This window comes from Epinephelus moara, chromosome 11 (assembly GCF_006386435.1).
Source record: "Epinephelus moara isolate mb chromosome 11, YSFRI_EMoa_1.0, whole genome shotgun sequence".
Classification (NCBI taxonomy): Eukaryota; Metazoa; Chordata; class Actinopteri; order Perciformes; family Serranidae; genus Epinephelus; species Epinephelus moara.
Genome location: NC_065516.1, coordinates 21307377 through 21327432, shown reverse-complemented (window position 1 = coordinate 21327432; position 20056 = coordinate 21307377). Strand labels below are relative to the sequence as shown.

General features: G+C 42.4%; 1 protein-coding gene across 4 annotated transcripts in view; it reads left to right on the top strand.

Annotated features, from left to right (window-relative positions):
- The window catches only part of ncoa2 (nuclear receptor coactivator 2), a 69937-nt gene that overhangs the window by 18496 nt on the left and 31385 nt on the right, over window positions 1–20056 (top strand). For all 4 annotated transcript variants that reach the window (XM_050057057.1, XM_050057058.1, XM_050057059.1 and 1 more), the window contains 3 exons: window positions 12124–12231; window positions 13813–13985; window positions 18027–18130. In XM_050057057.1, the coding sequence (XP_049913014.1) occupies window positions 12143–12231; window positions 13813–13985; window positions 18027–18130 (366 nt within the window). In that variant the 5' untranslated portion in view covers window positions 12124–12142. The remainder of the gene's footprint in view (window positions 1–12123; window positions 12232–13812; window positions 13986–18026; window positions 18131–20056) is intronic.

Here is a 20056-nt window from a genome sequence, read left to right as displayed (position 1 = left end):
CTAACCCTACACTTTTCAGGGTTTGATTTTGGTTTTGGAACAGGGAGGAAACGTATATCTTTTTCCAACCTCTCCAGGTAACGAGTATCATTAATACACGACGTGCCCCAGACACAACATTTAGCTCCAAATCCACAAACCCAGCCTGAAAATGTAGAAAATCTGAAACAAGTGAGTCACAGCTGTGGAGTTGTTGGACCCTGGTCTGAGCCGGCCCGATCTGCTTCCAGGGACAGGACTTGGCGAGGGGTTAGCTGACATAGATATGTCTTAAATCAACCTTTCATAGGCTCAAAAAAATGCTAATACATGGGAAGTCGAACTTTATGAATAAAAATATGAATAAACATTGAAATTCTCAAAATAATTGGTTACATCTATTTTTTTTAAATAATGAAACAAATGCCCTTGCATTAATGTCATGCAGACCGGGATAGCGGGAGTAACAAAACTCATATTTTATTTCTGGCCAGGAGAGCAGACGATTCACTGTTTGCTAGCTAGCTGTCACTGTCAACATGTACGAATTCAATGAAAATTGGCTCTGTCACCAAGATTTTGTGGTATGGCTGAAACTGTTACAAGTCAATGGATACAAGCTTCAGTGTATTTCGTTAATTTTCAAAGTCTTTATTAAAATGTTTTTCAAATTTAGCACGATGGCAGTCAGATCCTTTGAATCCTACATGCACAGTGAGAGTACCCGCCAAAAACACCAGGTATTTCCCAGTTCTGTTCTCTCCTTATCTCCACCATGAGACAAAAAAGTTTGTTTTATATTACAGTTTAGTTAATGGGAAACTGGTCTCAGATTTAATTTCGAGTGGCATTAAAGAGTCTCAAGTCTAACTTGTCGTAAGGCAGAGGAACTCTACTATATTTTTTTGCAGTGTTTTGTGTAGTATCTTCAGGGATTTGAGTGTCATAAACAAAATACAGATATTTAAATGTGTCCTTATGCCAGCAGCAACACTTCTGAGGCAGAGTGCACCTGAAAAATGCCTCATTTTAAATTTATTTACTCAAAACCACTATGCACTGTCAGCGTGTCATTAATTGAAACCGCCGGCTGGTTATTTGCAGCACTCCGCAGTCCACTTGCTCACAACCCTGCGAGTTAGGAAGAATTTACAGTGTTATAACAGAGCACAACGAGGTGTTCGACAGCAAGGGTACCCAGAGCGCAATACAATAAACAAAGGATCTCAAATTGATATGTGGTAATTTTGACATCTGACATCTGAATCTCCCCTCAGCCAGTGCTCTCAGCCACAGATCAATTGTTCACTAGATTGTTGTGGAGAGGTGCTTATTTATACCAGTTAATCAATTTTGCCATCCCTTGACTCTTTGTCTCTCTTTCCCCTCGTGACTCCAGCTCTCCTCTCCTCTCGGTGCATCTGTCTGACAGCCAGAGCCCAGCGTTCTGTGCTGCTTATACAGAAAGCCCTCCCCTTCCCATCCTGCGACATCCTGAAGTGACTGCCAGTGTTAAAGATTCATGAGCCTGATCAGCTTTCAGTAAATGGGGGGCCTGGCTCTTGGTTGCACTCCGGCACTTTAGAGCCATTACCTTGCAGTGATTCTGGAGTGGACAGGCTCATGAGTGAGACTTGGTAACAGGCAAGGTGCATACCGCTTTATCTTCTTCGTCAACAGCAGTCTGTTTGTGTTGTTATCAGATAGTCTGGACATTTGAATTAAGCAGATTTGCTTAGTGTACTGAATAACCAGATAATTAGCTGGTTTAATTGTCATGCAGCTGACTATGAAAACTGAACGCTGCACAAAAGTAGGCAAGTGATGGAGAGTGAGCTTGATGAGAGAACTGAGTTAATGGGATAGTTCGGATTATTAGGGGTGTAAATCACAAGATTTATCAGATTCGATTCAACTCAGGGTCCTGACAATATGAGACAATATCAGTAAATATCCTCATTGTCTTTTTCGAAGCTGCTTACAGTAATCTGCCTGGCGCTGGGCCACTAACACTATTTGAATATTTAGAAAGTGGGTGTGCTTGGACGGAAATGATGACGCAGACATGCAATGGCAATTTTAACATAAATGCAAATCTTAAGGATGATGATATGTATTGATGTTTTCACTTTCAGTCACTAATATTGGATTGTTGACCACTGAGTCGATATATCAGTCCAGGTCGATGTATCGTTACACCCCTGAGGGTTGTATGGGGTATTATGGCGATGGCAGGCGCCATGTATGCCACTGCTGTGGGGCAGCAGCAATACAAATTTTAGCAACCGAAAAAGCCCCCCTTGAAAAATTCTAAATCAGTTTAAGGGTACACTGGAGCTGCTGGTCTACCGCTGACTCGATCAGGTAGTTTGTGTGTGTTATTGTCTGACTTTGGTGTTTTAAAGGGTTAGTTTGGATTCACCAAAGTCACACAACAACTAACTGACAGAGGCAGCGGTAGACCAGCAGCTCCTGTGTTCAGCAGGGTAAAATCACTGTTTTCGTCAATGGAGTCTGGCTTTGAAGAGAGCATAGGTAATGGTTTCAGTTGACTGTCACAAAGGGCTGTCTGACAGCAAGGTAAAGCTGTGAAAATATTCCAAATAAAGTGTATATGTGCAAGCTGATACTGTTGCTTTTAGGTGGCAAGAATACATTTTGCTGCTGTCCTTGTCCACAGCAGCACATTGCATATCTTTACTCCTGCCTGCTTCTTCAAACTGGGGGCATGCAAACTCCCATCTACTGAAGATGATACATTGATTATGGGTGCATACCTCACACAACCCCACTTCAGAAAATCCAAACTATCCCTTTAACTGTAGCCCTTATATAATGTAATCCAGTACTGTAGCAGGGATGTATGTAGACATACAGGCACTCTGAACAATGACATCCAGTCTACTGAAAAAAAGCGTCATACACTCAATGAACCTTCTCTGTGAAAAAGGCCCATGACCTATTTTTGTTCCCTTTGTTTCCCCATCTTCCTTTACTGTATCCACACTCTCATTTTCTCCCCAGCTCGTTCCCGGTCATTGATCCGATCCCTCTATACGTTCCGAGTCACTCAAGTCTTGTTAAATTCACCCAACGTTCAAGGTTTCAAATTCACATTGCTCTTAATCTCTGTCAGTCCGTCATCACATTCCTCCCTCCTTCTCCCTATGCCTCCCCCTTGACCCAAACCTAATATCAGAACATCTGGTTCAAGGTAACAGCAGCTGTCAGCCAGGCCAGAGTTCACAGCAGACCCCCACCCAAGTTGCGTTCTGTTGAAACTGATATTGTTTTTAAATACATGTTTGTCTTTAATACCAACTGACAAGGCTCCAGCATGTTCCTGTGTGTCTTGGCACTCCTTCTCACCCTCGCAAATATTGAGATGTAAAATGAGAAGACGCCAATCCTCCCGGCCCCTCCCCTGTCACGATTTTCTCCTCACTTTGGGGGAAATAAATGACCCATGTTGCAGCCCACTAGAAGCAGTCTTTGTTGGTACGCTCTTGTTCTCTATTTCTCTCTCGGGCCCTGTTGTGCCAAGAAGCCATGTGAGGACAGCTTACACACCAGCGAGACATTGTTCAGTGCCCCACAGTGGTTGTGCACTTTCTGGAAGGGCCCTCATTATTATAGTGCAGGAGACTTCAAACACTTCCCCAATAGCTTTTGATGCAGTTAAATGCACAGTCATGCCCAGCGCGCTCTGAGTTCCAGAAGCACTGGGTGTGTCTTTATAATCAAAGCCCTGCTAACCCACATGATTACAGGAATGGCACACTGGCACATGCCCTCTCCCCTTGGCAATCAGACACTGATTTTTTTATTTCCCTCTGCATCCGTTTTTTTGTCCTTTTTGTTATACTATGACTGGAATGGATGATTCAGTGTTTTTGAAGCCCCCCCCCCCCCGGTGATTTGCATGCAGTCCGACTCACTCTTTGTGGTTACTGCAAATGAGTTTTGTTTAGAAAAACTGTCTAGTAATAGTAGTTTAACATGAGCTTTTGGAATAAGGTTTCAGAGCTGCACTGTGTTTTGTTTTTGTTTTTTGTTTTTCTAGAAACACATTACCAAGTTATCTAATGTGGAGGAAACATTCTCGTTGTTTAGGGATGGATCTAATGAAAATCAGTATCACAATTTTTTTGTTTTGATGTACACTCAGGCCATTTTATCAGGTGCACTCCTAATATCGTATTCAACCCAATAGAAGAGCTTAGCCATAAATTCTACCTTTACAAAGGTAAGACTGTTCAGTTTCGATTTACACTGTCAGAGAAAGAGAGCGATATAACTATATGTCTTTTATTGAGGTGTGACACAGCTGTTGTGCTGGATTGTATTAGATTGTCTAGGTGTACCTAATAAAGTGAGCAGGGAGTGTATATCACAATGTGGAAAATAGGGGTGTGCCATATCATGTCATACACAATAATACTGGTATATTTTTTAATATCATATGAAAAAATCCCATGGTGATACTTCGATATTTCAGCTTGTTGACATAGTGGCGTCATGCTGTTACCCACGGCAACAACAAGCATGGCTGAAAGCGACTCTGCAGTGGTTCCAAAAAGAGGAGCAGCTTCAGCAGTGTGGAATAAACTGTGGTGTCCTGAATGTTTTATGAACAGCCCCGGACTTCTCACTCTTTTAGCGAGTTACTGCTCAGAGGGAACTCATTCAGCGGCTCCTCTGGCAGCAGCACAGCGTCGCACCTCTCCTTTCTTGCCGTGCGCACACAGTAGTCAGTGTTGTTTTGTCATAAACTTTTGGTAATGTAAACCTACGTGATGCCTGGGGCTTGATTTAAAAAAAAAAATACATGTGTATGTGCGATAGTTCTGGTATCATAACAGCCTGTCACAGGTTACAGTGTGATGATTAGAGGAGAAATGGCAGAGCATAAAGGTCCAGGTGCAAAAACAACAACTCATTTAGGATTTTGCTAAAAGAAGGAAATCACCTGTTGATTTATATATATATATAGATCCTAGGGTACATTTTTGTATTTGGGAGCTGTTTAAATGTGTAATTTGTGGTAGATTTTGTTGAACTATTGATATTGTGTACAGAATCTGAATCTCACTCTGAGTTACTGTTGTTTAAAAACTAAAGAAATGAGAGGTCATTTTTGTTAAGTTTTTACAGAATATTTGAAGCAAACTGTAAAATTATATCACTTATTTTGTTGCAGTTCTGTTTTCTTAAATTAAATGTATTAATTAATTTATTTATTTTACGAATTTCTCATATTGCCAATAATATAGTTATCGCAAAAATTATGAATATCGTGATATTATTTTAGGGCCATATCACCCACCCCTAATGGAAAATGTATGAAAAATCATATTAATTTTAGTATCTGATTTTGTTCGGTTGAAATAATTGCCTATCTGAAACCGTTGCTTTGGGTCAGGCTTGCACCACAGAGACTTGTGTAATGATAAAATTATATGATCATATCCTCACAGTATGAATTTTCGACAAGTGCCATAATTGAATTATTAATTATCAGAAATAAGAGACTCTTTAGTCACACCCAAGAAGTATCACTTGATAGCCCAAAATATCAATATATTCCCACTTCAGTACTTATTTTATTTTAGCAGTAACTGGCTAATTTATTGGCATCAGGGATTATACACCTTGCTTTGGTGTGTTACACCTTTTTACGTCTCTTTCACACATGTTGTGAATCAGACAAACACGAGATGACATTGCAGTGATGCCGCTTCACGTTTGCACACCGTGAAATTCTGAAATTTGGACAATAGCAGCATACTGCCGTCCCGAAAGGTTTTGTTTTCCCCTGCAGCCAGCAGCACCGTGTCACCATGTCATTTGGTATCACTGTTCAGCCCCAACTCTGCAATTGGAAAGTAAACTTGCCCGGCAGTGTGTGTCCTCTGTCATTCAGTCATCCAGACAGCCTCTCAGCTGCACAGGTGCAGTTAAAGGTCTAATTTGTTGTGCTTTTGAGGTGTTTATTGCAGTCACACACTACATGTCGTGTACAGTTTGTACCAGCTGAGTTTGACAGGAGGAAACACTGTCGTCTCCAGCTCTCCGGGCAGCAGCAGCAGCAGCTCCAAGTTGTTTAAGCATTCCTCCCTAGCCAGACTGGTTGGCTCCAGCTCAGTGCTGGAGAGTCTGCTCTTGTGACACCTAAGACATAAGCAATGACACACACCTATGATCACCTCCCTCAAGTGCACGTAGCGCTTTCAAAGTCAATTGATTTTTCAAACTTTAACTTGTGTTTTTGTCCGTGAGTAGTTTTTGTCTTGTTTGGTCATCACTGTGTTGTCATACACTGTTCAAAGTTAATTCATATTTAGTTTATCTCTTAGCTTATAATGGAGTTGTGACATTTTAAAATCTAATTTGTGTAGCATCGGTCTAATAAACAGGTTCAGATATTGGAAAACCCTCAGTGTTGTGTTGCCGAGGCAGGGTTGTGGTCACTGCAGTGGTTTAATAACATAACCCTTCATTTAGCCCTGTGAGTCAGTCACACAGATAGGCCATAATGAAGATGAAAACCTGTAATGAAGTGAGAAGTGTTGAGTTCATACTGGCAGAGCTGACCTGTCAGCACACAAATATACAATTATGTTTGCCACCTGTATAAGCGTGTGTTTGTGCAAGGCAGATGAGAAGAGGGGGAGAGTCTCGGTAGAGGTGTTTACTACACATGTCAGTGGAAACCTTATCTCATCACAACTTCAAAGCAGCAAAACAACTGCACGGAAGGCTATCTGCTCCAATAAACCTCCTGACCCCAGCGTCATTTCCAGTCAGATCTTCAGTGTGTGCTTTCCCGATGATCGTCAGTGTGCCGGTGCTCTGCCAGCAGCAGCAAGCAGTTGGCCAGATAAACTCTACATAGCAGTTCATACTTGAGTGTGAAGTGCATCCCCTTTTAACGCCAGGATTTCACACAGACTTTTGTGAATGTTCAGACAAAAAAATGAAGATCTAACTCATGAACTTTTTCACTTTCCCCCTCATTCTCACCCTCTCTTATTCTTATGGAAATGCAGTAATCAGCTGAAGCTCAACCCGTCAGTGCTCCAGCCTGGTTGAGTTTTTGAGGAATATTTATTTAAAAGCTGCATTGCTTTGATTCATCTCGCCTGTGTGAACAATGATTTCACACCGTCAGTGAGTAACAGAAGGTAGCTCGCAGTGACTGATGGGCCATATGTCTCAACTTACGATACTAATGAACTAAATGAGCTGACAGCTTGATGAACTGCAAACTTGGTAGATGCCCTCCAGAATGTGCCAATCAGTTCCACATATAATGAGGTTACTAACCCAACCCCCACTTACCCCACATATCACTCAGTGATATCTACACACAGCACAGGTGAACCAATAGATGACTGATGCATACATGAATTTATGCTCAGCCTTGTCAGCAATGCCAGTTTTTTACCTGGTATTAAAGTGTGTCTTGAGTGATCTGATCATAAGTGGACAGCAATCTGTCTGTGTTGACACCTGGCATAAGACTGCGTCTCCATATGCATCTTGAGTGACCACGTGATCGGCTCTCACTTCCCTGCTCTATATGCAAATAAACACTTAATCTTTCACCATCAGTATAGGCCCGTTTCCACCGCAGGAACTAAGGGGTAATTTTACGGGGCCGGGGCCGTTGGTGCGTGTCTAAGGGGTAATTTTACGGGGCCGGGGCCGTTGGTGCGTGTCTTCACCGCAGGAACCACCCCCTAAGGACAGAGTTCCGGAACTTTTACAGGGGCTAAACAAGTCCCTGCCTCGGGGTAGGTACTCAGAACGGCCCCGAAAGACTCCTGGCTGGGGCTTGGGGTTTACTTGGTGCTGATTGGATATACTCAAGGAGGGATGTGACGTCAACAGAAAGCTACAAAATAGCCGGCATTTTTAAAACTCAGCAGACGAGGGTTAGCTCGTTCATATAGCTTCCGCCGCCATGTAAAAAAAACTCACTAAATGGCCCGTGAAAAAAATATTCTTTCCAGCGGATATCTTAGTTACAACATGATTGAGCTAGCAAAGCAGTTTTGTGTTGCTATGTGTGGTATTTATTCAGTTATGGGAAATCACGATGTCTGGAAAGCATCAGTAGTGGCTGCAGCTGACAGGGACAGCTCACAACAGCATCTGTTAAAAGCCTCCCGTTGTCGGATACGACATGAAACTACTCCAGTTAGCTCAATCATGTTGTAACTAAGACATCCGCTGGAAAAAATGTTTTTTTCACGGGCCATTTACTGAGTTATTACAGACACCGCTATCGGCTAACAGCTAACAACGTCCCTACGTCGCCCCGGTCAAAATGGTCGCGCAACGATTACGTCACATCCAGAGCCCGTAACTTTACAGGAACCCTCCTCGTACTCCGCTCTCTCAGTGGAGACACGGCGGTTGAGAGAGCCGAGCAAGAGGACGTTCCTGTAGTAGTTCCTGCCCCCCAAATAGTACCGGGAACTTCTTCAGTGGAAACGGGCCTTATGAGACTACTGCTGTGGGAGTGTGAGCTCTGCGCCTGTGACAGTCATGGGCCTGCTTGGCTTGGCTTGGCTAGGTTTGGTTTGGTTTGGTTTGGTTAGGTTAGGACCATCAGCCAAGCACGTCTTTAGTGATGACATTTAAAAGCAGTGAGCTGACGGCTTAAGTTCCCCATTATTTTAAGTGTTTTTCCATCACACAGTAGGGCAGGTAAAATAAGTTTACCTGATGGAGGTGAGCCGGTTGTGTTCATTAACATTATAGTGACTCCAAACAAAAGACGAAGTCACTGAGAGGCTAAGTGTGGGAGCATTGCACTGCTGACTCGCCACACAAACAACAAAGCCATTTCCGAGTTTTCCGACTGTGTCCGTATTTATTTTCAACAGCAAACAAACAGGCAAAGCAAGGCAAGGCACGGCAAGATATTGAAATACCCAGTTTTCAGTTAGGTTAAGCGGTCAACAAAAAATACGCTCTCCCTACTCACCCCCTCTCCATGCATATACCCTTTCATTCAATCACTCAATGACTTCTCCCTGACCACACCCACGTGACGTGTGAAAGGTGTCAACTGACAGCTGATGTCAACACAAACATAAACATCAATATCTTAGCACATAGCACACAAACATCTTACTGTGGTTGTTTCTGCTTTCATTGTTCTTCCCTGCTGTGTTTTTAGAGTTGCCTTTATTGAAGTAAATCCGCTAACAAAGTCTGGAGCCCTTTAGCTCAGTCTTGAGTTGATGTAGCTATAAAATATAATATTGTCTTCATAAATGCTTTTTAGTTGGTTATTGTGTTTCCCCCTAACACTCTTCCCTTATGATGCTGTGTCATTTCGCGTACATTATGAAAATTTGCAATAGACTAAGAATGTCTTTTTTAAACTTTTTCCAGCAGTGTTGAAGAGCTGTGATGCACACAGCAGTGGACTGTGATTGAACTGTGTCCTGCTGTCTTCAATCTCTTCACGGTGTCAGACGCTTTTGTTGCTCTTGATTTCCCTTTGAAATTACAGAGTTTAATGAGGTGAAATTGGTTGTTGTGCTTTTCTTTTTCAATCGTTAAGCATTGGTGAATAATTTATATGCATGTGTCATACTGGAGGAAGATTGGTAGGCATCATCATGGACTAAGCTCAGAGCCCTACCTGCATTCAGAGCCATAAACATGATTGTCTGTGTCATCACCAGCAACTCTAGTGTGCATGGATTTGCTGGATTTGCAAGATCACGCAAGAGTTTCGTGAGAATCCAGCTCTGATTTGCTGTATTGCCTGTCACGAATATGAATGGTAGGAGTAAACAAGAAAGTCTTGTCCATCACGTGTGGAATGAGGTGTGTTTGTCCTAAACACAAAGACCTCAAAGCAACAAGCTACCACTTAATTCCAGACTTTCTGTGGCCTGTTAGAGCCTTGGCCACCAGGTTAGAGCTTTGTTCAAAGAGGAGGTCTCCCCTAGTGGCCGGTGTTGATAATTAACTCAGTGACACAGCTCTGTACAGTAAGTGCTAACACCAGTGCCCAGCTGTTTATAGCTGCCCAGATATCCAGGGCATTCTCTAGGATTAGAGATCCCTCGCTAGTCTGCCCACGTGAAGATCGGACACCCCAGCAACAAAAATGGCCTGCCAGCCTTCTTGCCAGGCTGTCTGACTGTCTGTGTTGGTGTCATTGAGACGTGCCTGGTACTTCCAGTCTCCCTTTTTGTCTCAACGTACACTGACCCATCATTACTGCCATGTCAAGGAGACGACGGCAACCAATCATATCCGGCCCAGCGGGACAGGCTCAACCAATCAGGTCTAGAATCCCCATGGTAACTTGTGCTGGAAAGCCCAGTTACAGCCAATAGGAACGGAGAGTGCCACTTAGCTATGAGAGTTTTAATGGCCTGTTTCTGTTGTCATTAATAAAAGCACATAACCTCTGCTATAGAGACTGTTATAATTTCAGTGGACAGCACAGTGCCACAGCATAAAGACATCCTGATGGCATTCAAAGGAGCTTAATGCAAGGACACGCACAGTGACATTTGTGTTCATTACCTGTCCATACACCGCACAGGCCAATAGTTCTCAGGTCACTTGTCAACAGAAGGGTGGAAATGGATTTTACCCTTCAGAGTCTCCCCTGCCTCTCTGGCCAATCACCACTTCTTTGACTTCATCCATTTGAGCACAGACCCTACCATTAGCTTAAAGTAGGTCACTCCAGGCCAGGAGGGAGCCAGACTCAAGTTTGCATGGTCACTAGCTCCCTTTTTTAGTTTAGCCTGCTCCTGCTAAGCCACGCTATTCCTCTCTGCTCTACATTGTGCTGTGCTGTACTCTGTTATGCCTTATGTAATGGCTGAGCAGTGAGCGGTGTGTGTCACAGCCGTTTCCATGGTTAGAGTGGCTGAGAGTGTATCACAACACAGCGTGCCCCGAGCTTGTGCACTGTGCTGGGGGAGAAAAACTTAATTTTTTTTTTCTCTAAGTCTCTTCTCTTCTGTCTTTCTTTTTCACTTCCTCCTCTCAAAGCAAAGAGGGCTGCAGATCACCCATCTTGCATGAAGAAATCATTTTCATGCATATATTTCTAAATGTCACCATTTGTTTTGGAATACAACAAGTGTTCACATCTTCTATGCAGCAGATATCTTCTTATATTGAAATCCAAGTCCATTAGCCACCATCAAATTTTGGTGCAGATGATGGTGCTGATTAATAAGACATTCCTTTGATCAATAATTGATTGTCTTTCATTAAGTGGCATGAAGTTCAGCCTGTGCTGACTCGCAGGGTAAGAGGAGGAGCAGAACAAAATATACAGCATGTTGGTATGGATGCTCAACATCTGCAGAGGGACAAAGTCTGCAAGTTTAGAAAGGCTTTGAAGATGTTGGAAATAACTTTGTAGATCAAGAACACAACATGAATTCATACCATAGCCTAAAAGCATGAAATTGCACTGAAACAGAAACAGCCTGCAGCCAGCTTGTCACTTTGGATCGCACGGAAAAGTCACAACATGAGTTCTTACTTACTGAGATCTCTTGTTCTGTGAATTGAAAAAGAACAGACAGGATATCGTTGTTTTACGTCATTTCTAAATGACACTTACAAACCACTACAGGTGGAGCATTCTCAGAGGTACTCGGTAAACACAGACACATGTTGTGATTATAAACCCACTCTGCTCTTACTGTGAGCTGGCTTTGCTTGGTATCGTGTAACGAATGGGCTTTTCTTGGTACATGGTTGAGCACGCAGTCTGGTGCTGTGGGCAAAGCGCCGTGTTCTCATTTCAGTGTCTCTGGGGAGAGCTGCACCATCAGAGAGAAATGATTGAATCTCTTTCTCCGCTCCATTTTCACTCATTTCTCCTGGAGTGGATCAACCTGTGCCCCCAGCGCAGGATTGTGTGTGTGTGTGTGTGTGTGTGTGTGTGTGTGTGTGTGTGTGTGCATGTGTGTGTGTTGTATGCAGATGCGTATGTTGGCATGCTCACACACCTACAGCATCTAAGTGGTTTCCACAGAATTCTGCCGGCGGAGCTTGCAGTTGATCCATCAAATAACGTATTCATGTTTTCATGCATAGCAGTTCTTCAAAAACTGTCTTTGTCTCTGTGTGTTCATTTTGCAGACGCTGATATGCATTGAGGATGAGTGGAGTCGGTGAAAACTCATCTGACCCTGCCAGGGCAGAGGCGCGAAAACGCAAAGAATGTTCTGCTGAACTTCTAGGACCCAGGTAAGACTTGTACCTACTGCCAAAAGGCAGGTGTCCCCCGAGTTAGTCTCGCATTTGGAGACATTGTCACCTGATTTAAAGGGGCAGTTCAACCCCCACATCTTAAATACATATTCTTTTTCTGGATTATTTTGGTGTGAGTAGCAAGGTGTTGGAGATATTGGTCGTAGCCTTCTCTCCAATATAATGGAACTAGATGGCACTCGGCTTTCAGTGCCCGAAAAAATGCATTTAAATAACTTAACAGCAATGTCTCTTTCTAGAAATCATGACCTGGTTACTCAACATAATCCACAGACCTTGTTGTGAAAAGTTTAATGAAGGAACTATTTTCTTTCTATCGAACTACACCCGACAACTGTATCACCGCACTAAAAGAATGAGCATTCACTCATGGATAAGAGGCTCATGCTCATGACAGCATAGGAGTAAACACTAATGGCATCCTCCTCGACCGAGGTGTGCACGTTAGCTAGCTCAGTGGTGCTAGGTGAGCTAGCTGTGGCTGCACACTTGCGTAGCTAGCTATCAGTAGATGCAACCGTATCACCTGTGCAATGATTTGGTTGGCGGGTGTAGTTCAGTAGAAAGAAAAAAAGGTTCCTCATAAAACTGCTCACAACAAGGTCTGTGGATTATCTTGAGTAACTGGGTCATGATTTCTGTATTTTTTGAGCCTCACAGTTTCCTTATATTTGAGAGAAGGCAGACATCTCTACGGCAGATATCTCCAACACTCGGCAACTCGCACCAATTAATCTAGATTGATAAAAAAAAAACAAAGCACTACAGGTAAGGGGATAAATATGTATGTTTGATTTTGGGTTGAACTGTCCCTTTATTTGTCCAGACTTGAAAGCAATGAGAAAAGTGTGGTTGAAATACAATCATGTTCATGCAGCTAAGGTCAGCTTGAGAGTCAACCTGTGGTCAGCAACTTTGCCCACTGCTTTGCTAAATTGCCCATTCCCAAACCGTCCATTACCCATGAAACAAAGATGATGTCAGAGTTTTGAAGATGGTGCAAGTAAACTCGAGCTCCAGCCACTTATAAAATACTGTACAGTAAAGTCTCAGTGGTTACTAAGAATGCCTGTATGCTATTGTGGCAGAAAACCCCGGAGCGCTGTTGAAGTCTGTACAATAAATCTGCATAATTCATCCCAAAGACAAGCACTCAGGAACGGGGGTTTTCTTTTTTGATGTAGTGCTCCGTGTTGGCACAACGGAGAGGCCCACAGATATATTTCAAGCCATATGGAGAATAATTGACCCTAGCTCTATCTCTCATCTGACTCTCCTCCATGCCAAGGGTTGCAGTGGCTGTTGTGCACTGTCATTTGGCAGCTATGAAACTGAGAGGGCTCTTCAGTCATGTCCAGAGATGCGTGTGAACACTCATAGTTTTGTAGATGGATCTTTTCTGCCCTGCTCCAGGTTCTTTTTCACCACTCAGTCATTCTGTTATTGTGTTTGAATTGCTCTTGTCATATATATATTTTCACACACTCTTTATCCCTTCTGCTGTTACTGTCTTCTTCGCCGCACTCTCTCACCGCAGTCTTCTCTGTGTCTCCGTAGTCCGAAGCGGAGCAACGAGAAGCGCAACCGCGAGCACGAGAACAAATACATCGAGGAGCTCGCCGAGCTGATCTTTGCCAACTTCAATGACATCGACAACTTCAATGTCAAGCCTGACAAATGTGCAATCCTAAAGGAAACTGTGAAACAGATCAGACAAATAAAGGAGCAAGGTACGACCTGTAATGATTTTTGACACTTTATCTCTGCCTGTTGAAGAAACAACAGGTGATAAGTCACAAAGTAATGAAAGGAACACAGAGTTATCTTTCAGCTGGCTGCTTTTTCTGAAGCATTTAATTCACAACATGTGTTTATCTACAATCTTTCCCTTCAGGTTTTTATGACATACCTACAGTACCTACTTAAACACCAAGCCCAGCCAAAGTGAATACCTGCAAATAGATCTAACACTGGTTTAAATCAAATCTATTTATGTTGTGAATAAGGTGCTACGATATCAAATATCTTTAGGATGTGGTTGTGGTTTTAAAGCTCCAATATAACCACAAGTGCCACAGGTGGCATTGTGCTGGCAGAAGCATCAGATTTAATGGCATAAATATTATGGTTTGGGATCTGCTCCACACACGATAATTAATTTTATTATTAATGCCCCTCCATCACTTCATCATATAATGTGGATGAACCAGACCAGTTTTTTTGTTGGCTGCGGTCTTCCCCACTTCCATCCCGAGCCAGAACATCAGGCAAATGGATCAGCCTGTACAGTCGCACTTGCCAGCTTTTCTTTTTTAGTAATCTTTAGCAATTAGTTGAGGTCTGTCTTTTTACTTTTTTTTCATGTTGGATTTAACAGACGAAGATCAGTGTAGTCCAAGTTTTTCTCCCCCCTTCTTACACGTCCAAACACTGCAAAAAGAGTTGTAGCTTTCCTTAGATAAACGTTAAGGCAAACACTAAATTGTGAAAAAGCCTGGCTCATGCACACAAGGAAAGCAGCTGAGTGACTGGTAGACAAAGAGTGGCCCACTCGAGCTATACATGAATCAGACCGGCTGATGATGTCATCTTGTTTTATGTGACTCACAGAGCCAAGCGTTATGTAATGGTGAGCAATGTGATGCAAAAATCACACACAAACTCTGGCTACCGTCTGTCCGTCCCTCCCCCACTCAACTGTCTTCTTCCATACTCCCTCCCTCCAACCCTTCTCTTCCTCACTCCTTTTTTTTTTTGGTACGCTAGGCTAGAGTGACATCCCCTGCCTGCGTCTGAAGGCATAATTGTGTTTGTACAGCAGCCACTGAGGGAAGGGCTTAACAGTCCGTGCTTTTCTGCTTTATTCTCCCGACCTCAGTGGACAGCAAGAGACACCTTTTTATAGCGAACACGGAGAGCTGCTGCCCCTCATCTTCCACAGTTCAGGGACATCAATTTCAGCAGCCATTCATTTTTCTTGTTGCGCACATTGTTGAACCAGGGATGCACTGCAAGCTCATTTAGATGTCTTTATGCTCAAAGTAGATGTTACATCACTGTACCACCACCATTTGTTCTTTTCATTGCATCTTATCTGCCATCTGTTTAGTATTGTTTGTGGCGCACAGTCTCTCTGTCTATAGGCCTGTTATTGTTCCCCCCCTGAGAGCATCATTACAGTGTAAAAGATATTCTCAGTTTATGGTGATGTTACTGCATGTATTAAATTACATTAATGTGACTGAATAACTCTGACTGATGGGTGTCACAGCCCTGCGGAGAGGCACAACGCAGCGATGATGGCCTTTGAAAAAGCAGCCTCCCACTGTAAGCTGTTAATTCATCCCTGTTTGTTCCTCTCATGCTGTCTGCATACATTTCCCCTAATTGAAATCAGGGTGGAGCCGTGTGCTTTGCATAGGCTCAGCTTTATTTCACTCTCCAGCTTGTTGCATCTTAATAGACAATATGTTGAGTTATGATATCTTTATAGTGCTTGTAAAATAAGGGCACAGCCAAGAGTTTAACAGCTTCCTTTACACTCTCAGCTGCTCGCCTGTGCCAACACGGCAATGCATATACAGTAGCTGCTGAGCCGCCGCCAGGAGATAGTTTAGTACATTTTTATTCATCATACATTTGTGAAACATTTCACTACATGTAAAATAAGAGTGAGAAGAATGGAGTAACAATGTGGCAAATGTTATAAATAATGTAGCAGCAACTAAACATTTGCTGCTTTCATTAGATGAAATCTGTGACTTCGATGCTTTTCTTCGTCAAACATGATAAACTGAATAGCTTTGTGGTTTTTGGACACTTGTTCAGATGGAACATACCCTTTGATGAAGTCAACTTGGGCATACACACAGGGCATGTTTACCTATTTTCTGGCAAAACGATTTATTGATAAGGAATATAATCGCTAGTTGCAGCCCCAATTACCAGACATAACCCTTATAAATAATTAGTTCCTCCTTCTGTCTGTGGCACGGCTCTGCAGACGGACAGAGAGCCAGTGAGGGCCGCGCTGACATTGAGTGATGGGTCTGTACCCAGGGCAGCTGTGCTGGTATACTGGGCCCCGCTGGGCCTGGAGAGGTCCTGCTGATGCACACATCATTAATGCTGAAAGAGATGAATGTGGGCCTGTGCGGTGTAGCACGAGCCCACGGAGCAGGGGGGGAAACCTGCATTTGTGTCGGCGTTCACACATCTACACCCAAAAAAAAAAGGGAGAGGAAGGACATAATTTTGTTTGCTTTTCACCACAACACTCTCCCACCATATGGTCAGCCCTCGTCTTGGCATGGTGCGACAGTTAAATGTGTCCCCCCCTCCCCAACAGCCCACTCATATTCCGCCTCTCATCATCATCTCCAAAAGTAGGGCAGCCTACGCTCTGAACATAAGGCTTCTCTGCATGGTTATTAACCCAATCACTCACATGGACAAATGCACAGCTCCATAGTGCAGGTACAGGAGCTTACTCTGATTTTACCTCCTAAATAAACCACGTAATCATTACATTAAAAGGTTGGTGGCAGTTTATTGTCCAGTTTATCAAAGGTGCTCATCATGTTGAAACATCATTGTGAAGCTCGTTAAATTATCGTAGGTGTCTTTCACCAAAGTCCAGTTTGGTTTTGATCATGAGCACCTGTATGTGCAACAAGTCATGCTCTCTATATCCATACTCAGAAATAGGAGTCTGCAGTCACAAGGAGACACTGCCAGCTGAGTTATTTGAGAAAGGCAGTCCATATGTAAAAGGGAAGCAACCCCTGGCTCAGGAGTATCTATGCTGAAGAGCGGACCTGTGGGAACAGTTCAAAATGAAGACTCTCACAGACTGTTCACGGTTTATGACCCTCTGAAATCACCATCCTATATCTGTGATCAACCTTCTGTGACAAATATCAGCTTAAAGATTTAACCAGTGTTTTGATAAGAAATGTATCCTCAAGGTGTATTTAAAAAAACAATTTCATAATATCCTGTTACTTAATGTATCACTGAAAGTTGTGTTAATATATCTCAAATCAAAAAATCTTTTTAAGTGTCTAGTTTATTGTTTTAATTGTGTTTATTTATGTTGTGAACACATAAGAAATTAAAAAATAGTTCAATTTTTAAAACTGTGATCACAGACTTTATACTAATTACAGTAAAAGCAGGGTTTATGTTCAACTCTCTGGACTCTGCCTTCTCTGCTTGACCACATAGTAACAGCTTACTGCTCTGTGGGGAGCATGAGTTGTTTACACACTGCCAGTGTTTTCATAATAGCCTTTTTTTGTACATGACAATGCAATCCATCCAGTGGCTGCCACCAGTGTGGCAGCAGCGTGCTCTGACAGTCATTTACAGCAACCTTTCACTCTGCTCACTGCTCAGTGCTCAGTGCTTGGGTCTGAGCCACGGCAACATGTTTTGACTAAAGGACAAAATGTGTTTGCTTTGTAGAAAGATACTCGTACAAAGTCTTGTCAACAAGTGACCCCTTTAAAGTATTTGGTTCAATATAGAGTGAAAGCAAAAGTTGTTTCTCTCTTTTTCTTTTTTTGTCTCTTTGACCTGCCTGTTTTGGGGTTATATTTTGTGTTTTGCAATGTAGGTTGTTCCCCATAGAAACAAAGTACCTTACGTAATGTACGTATTTCAGTCATAACGGGTGTTTATGTCGAATTCATAAATTAAGATCCATGTTCTTTTGAATCAGTGTTTAGTTTTTGCCTCTGAATTGTTGTCACCGACTTTCCTCTCAACAGAAAAAGCAGCAGCAGCAAATGAGGAGGAGGTACAGAAGGCTGATGTCTCATCAACAGGCCAAAGTGTGATTGACAAAGATGCCTTGGGACCAATGATGCTGGAGGTGGGTAGAGGGCGTTCTCTTGCTTATTCATAGTGTCATATCAAACTACCACACACTGAACACTCATACTTAAGTCTTTACACACGGGGGGCATGACGAGTGAGTGACACAAAAATGCAAATGACTTGCCTGCGAATATTAAAACAAGTCATACCTGTAGGAATGCGAATTTCTGACAGTTGAATAAGAGCAGCAGAGTGTCTGAGGTAACCTGTTGTATAGCCTGAGCTACTGTATGCTACGGGTGGGCAATATGACCCTAAAATAATATCACGATATTTCAGGGTATTTTTGCGATAATGACATTCTTGACGATATGAGAAATTAATTTTAAAAAAATGTATTAGTATTGCAACAAAATGAGTGATATAATTTTAATCATTTGCCTTTAAATATTCAGTAAAAACTAAACAAAAATTATCTAATTTCTTTAATTTGTAAACAACAACAGTAACTCAGAGTGAGATTCAGATTCTGTAAACAATATTAATAGTTATAGTCTATAGCCTATAGTTAATAACAAAATAAAATCTAAAATGTCCCCTGGGACCTATATATATATATACATATATATATATATATAAATTAATAGGTGATTTCCTTCTTTTAGTAAAATCCTAAATGACTGAGTTGTGTTTTTCCACCTGGACCTTTATGCTCTGCCATTTCTCCTCTAATCATCACGCTGTAACCTGTTACAGGCTGTTATGATACTACAACTATCGCACATTCACATATATGTAGTCACGTAGGTTTACATCACCAAAGGTTTATGACAAAATCACTTGACGACACGACTCTTGTGTGCGCATGGCGAGAAAGGAGAGGGAGAGACGATATGCTGCTGCCAGAGGAGCCACTGAATGAGTTCCCTCAGAGCGCTAACTCGCTAAAGAGTCTGAGAAGTCCGGGGCTGTTCATAAAACATTCAGGACGCCACAGTTTATTCCACACTACTGAAGCTGCTCCTCTTTTTGGAACCACCGCGGAGTTGCAAATAATTTCGCGTTCAGCCATGCTTGTTGTTGCCGTGGGTAATGCCATGACGTCACACAATACAATACACAATAAGTCGAACCATCACGTGTATCATAGTATGAATTTTTCATATGATATTGAAAATTGAACGAGTATTAACATGGACGAGATGATATGGTGCACCCCTACTGTACGCTGTGTGTGCCGCCTTTGTCAAGGTTTAAAGGAGTAATAAAGTTTGCCATTTTGGTTCATACTACGGAGCCTCTGTGTTTTCGTTTTATAATCCTTACAGGCACACTATTAGCGGTCAGTGCCATAATTCGCGATGTGAAAGCTCAGAAATATCTGCCTAATTCCAAAAAAAGTTATCGCTTTTTCACTGCGTAGTATTCACGTTCTGTGCAGTGTTTTCCGCAGAATCTATGCCAGAGATGTTGTTCTAAAACAACAGAGGGTTCTACCTGTATATGAATTAACGAACAGTTAGGTTTCCCTTTCAATGTGCTCGGTGCTCTGCTCCAGAGTACACTCTGTGCTTCGAGAGTGTGGTGCTCTGAATAACCGAATGGTATACATATATATATTCCAACAGCACAGCTAATGAATGGTCAAGTGAAGGAAACAAACAATTTGAAAATTATATTGACGTGAATTAATCACACACACTTAAAAAAAAAAAAAAAAAAAAAAATTACACCCCTGGAGTGCATAGGATATACTCTCCTCTTTAAATCATGATTGGTGCATAATGAAGAGTGCTATCCACAGAGAACAATCCCAAATGGATCAGTAGTGGTTGTGTGTGAGTGTAGCTGCGTGGAGTAAAAGCTGCCAGCATCTTGTATCTGCCCCCGATTGGCTGTAAATCACCAAGTGGAGCAATGGCCTCGTTGTCCTGTGGAGGGCCACTGAAGTGCTTACGTATAATGGGAAAGAAAGCAACAG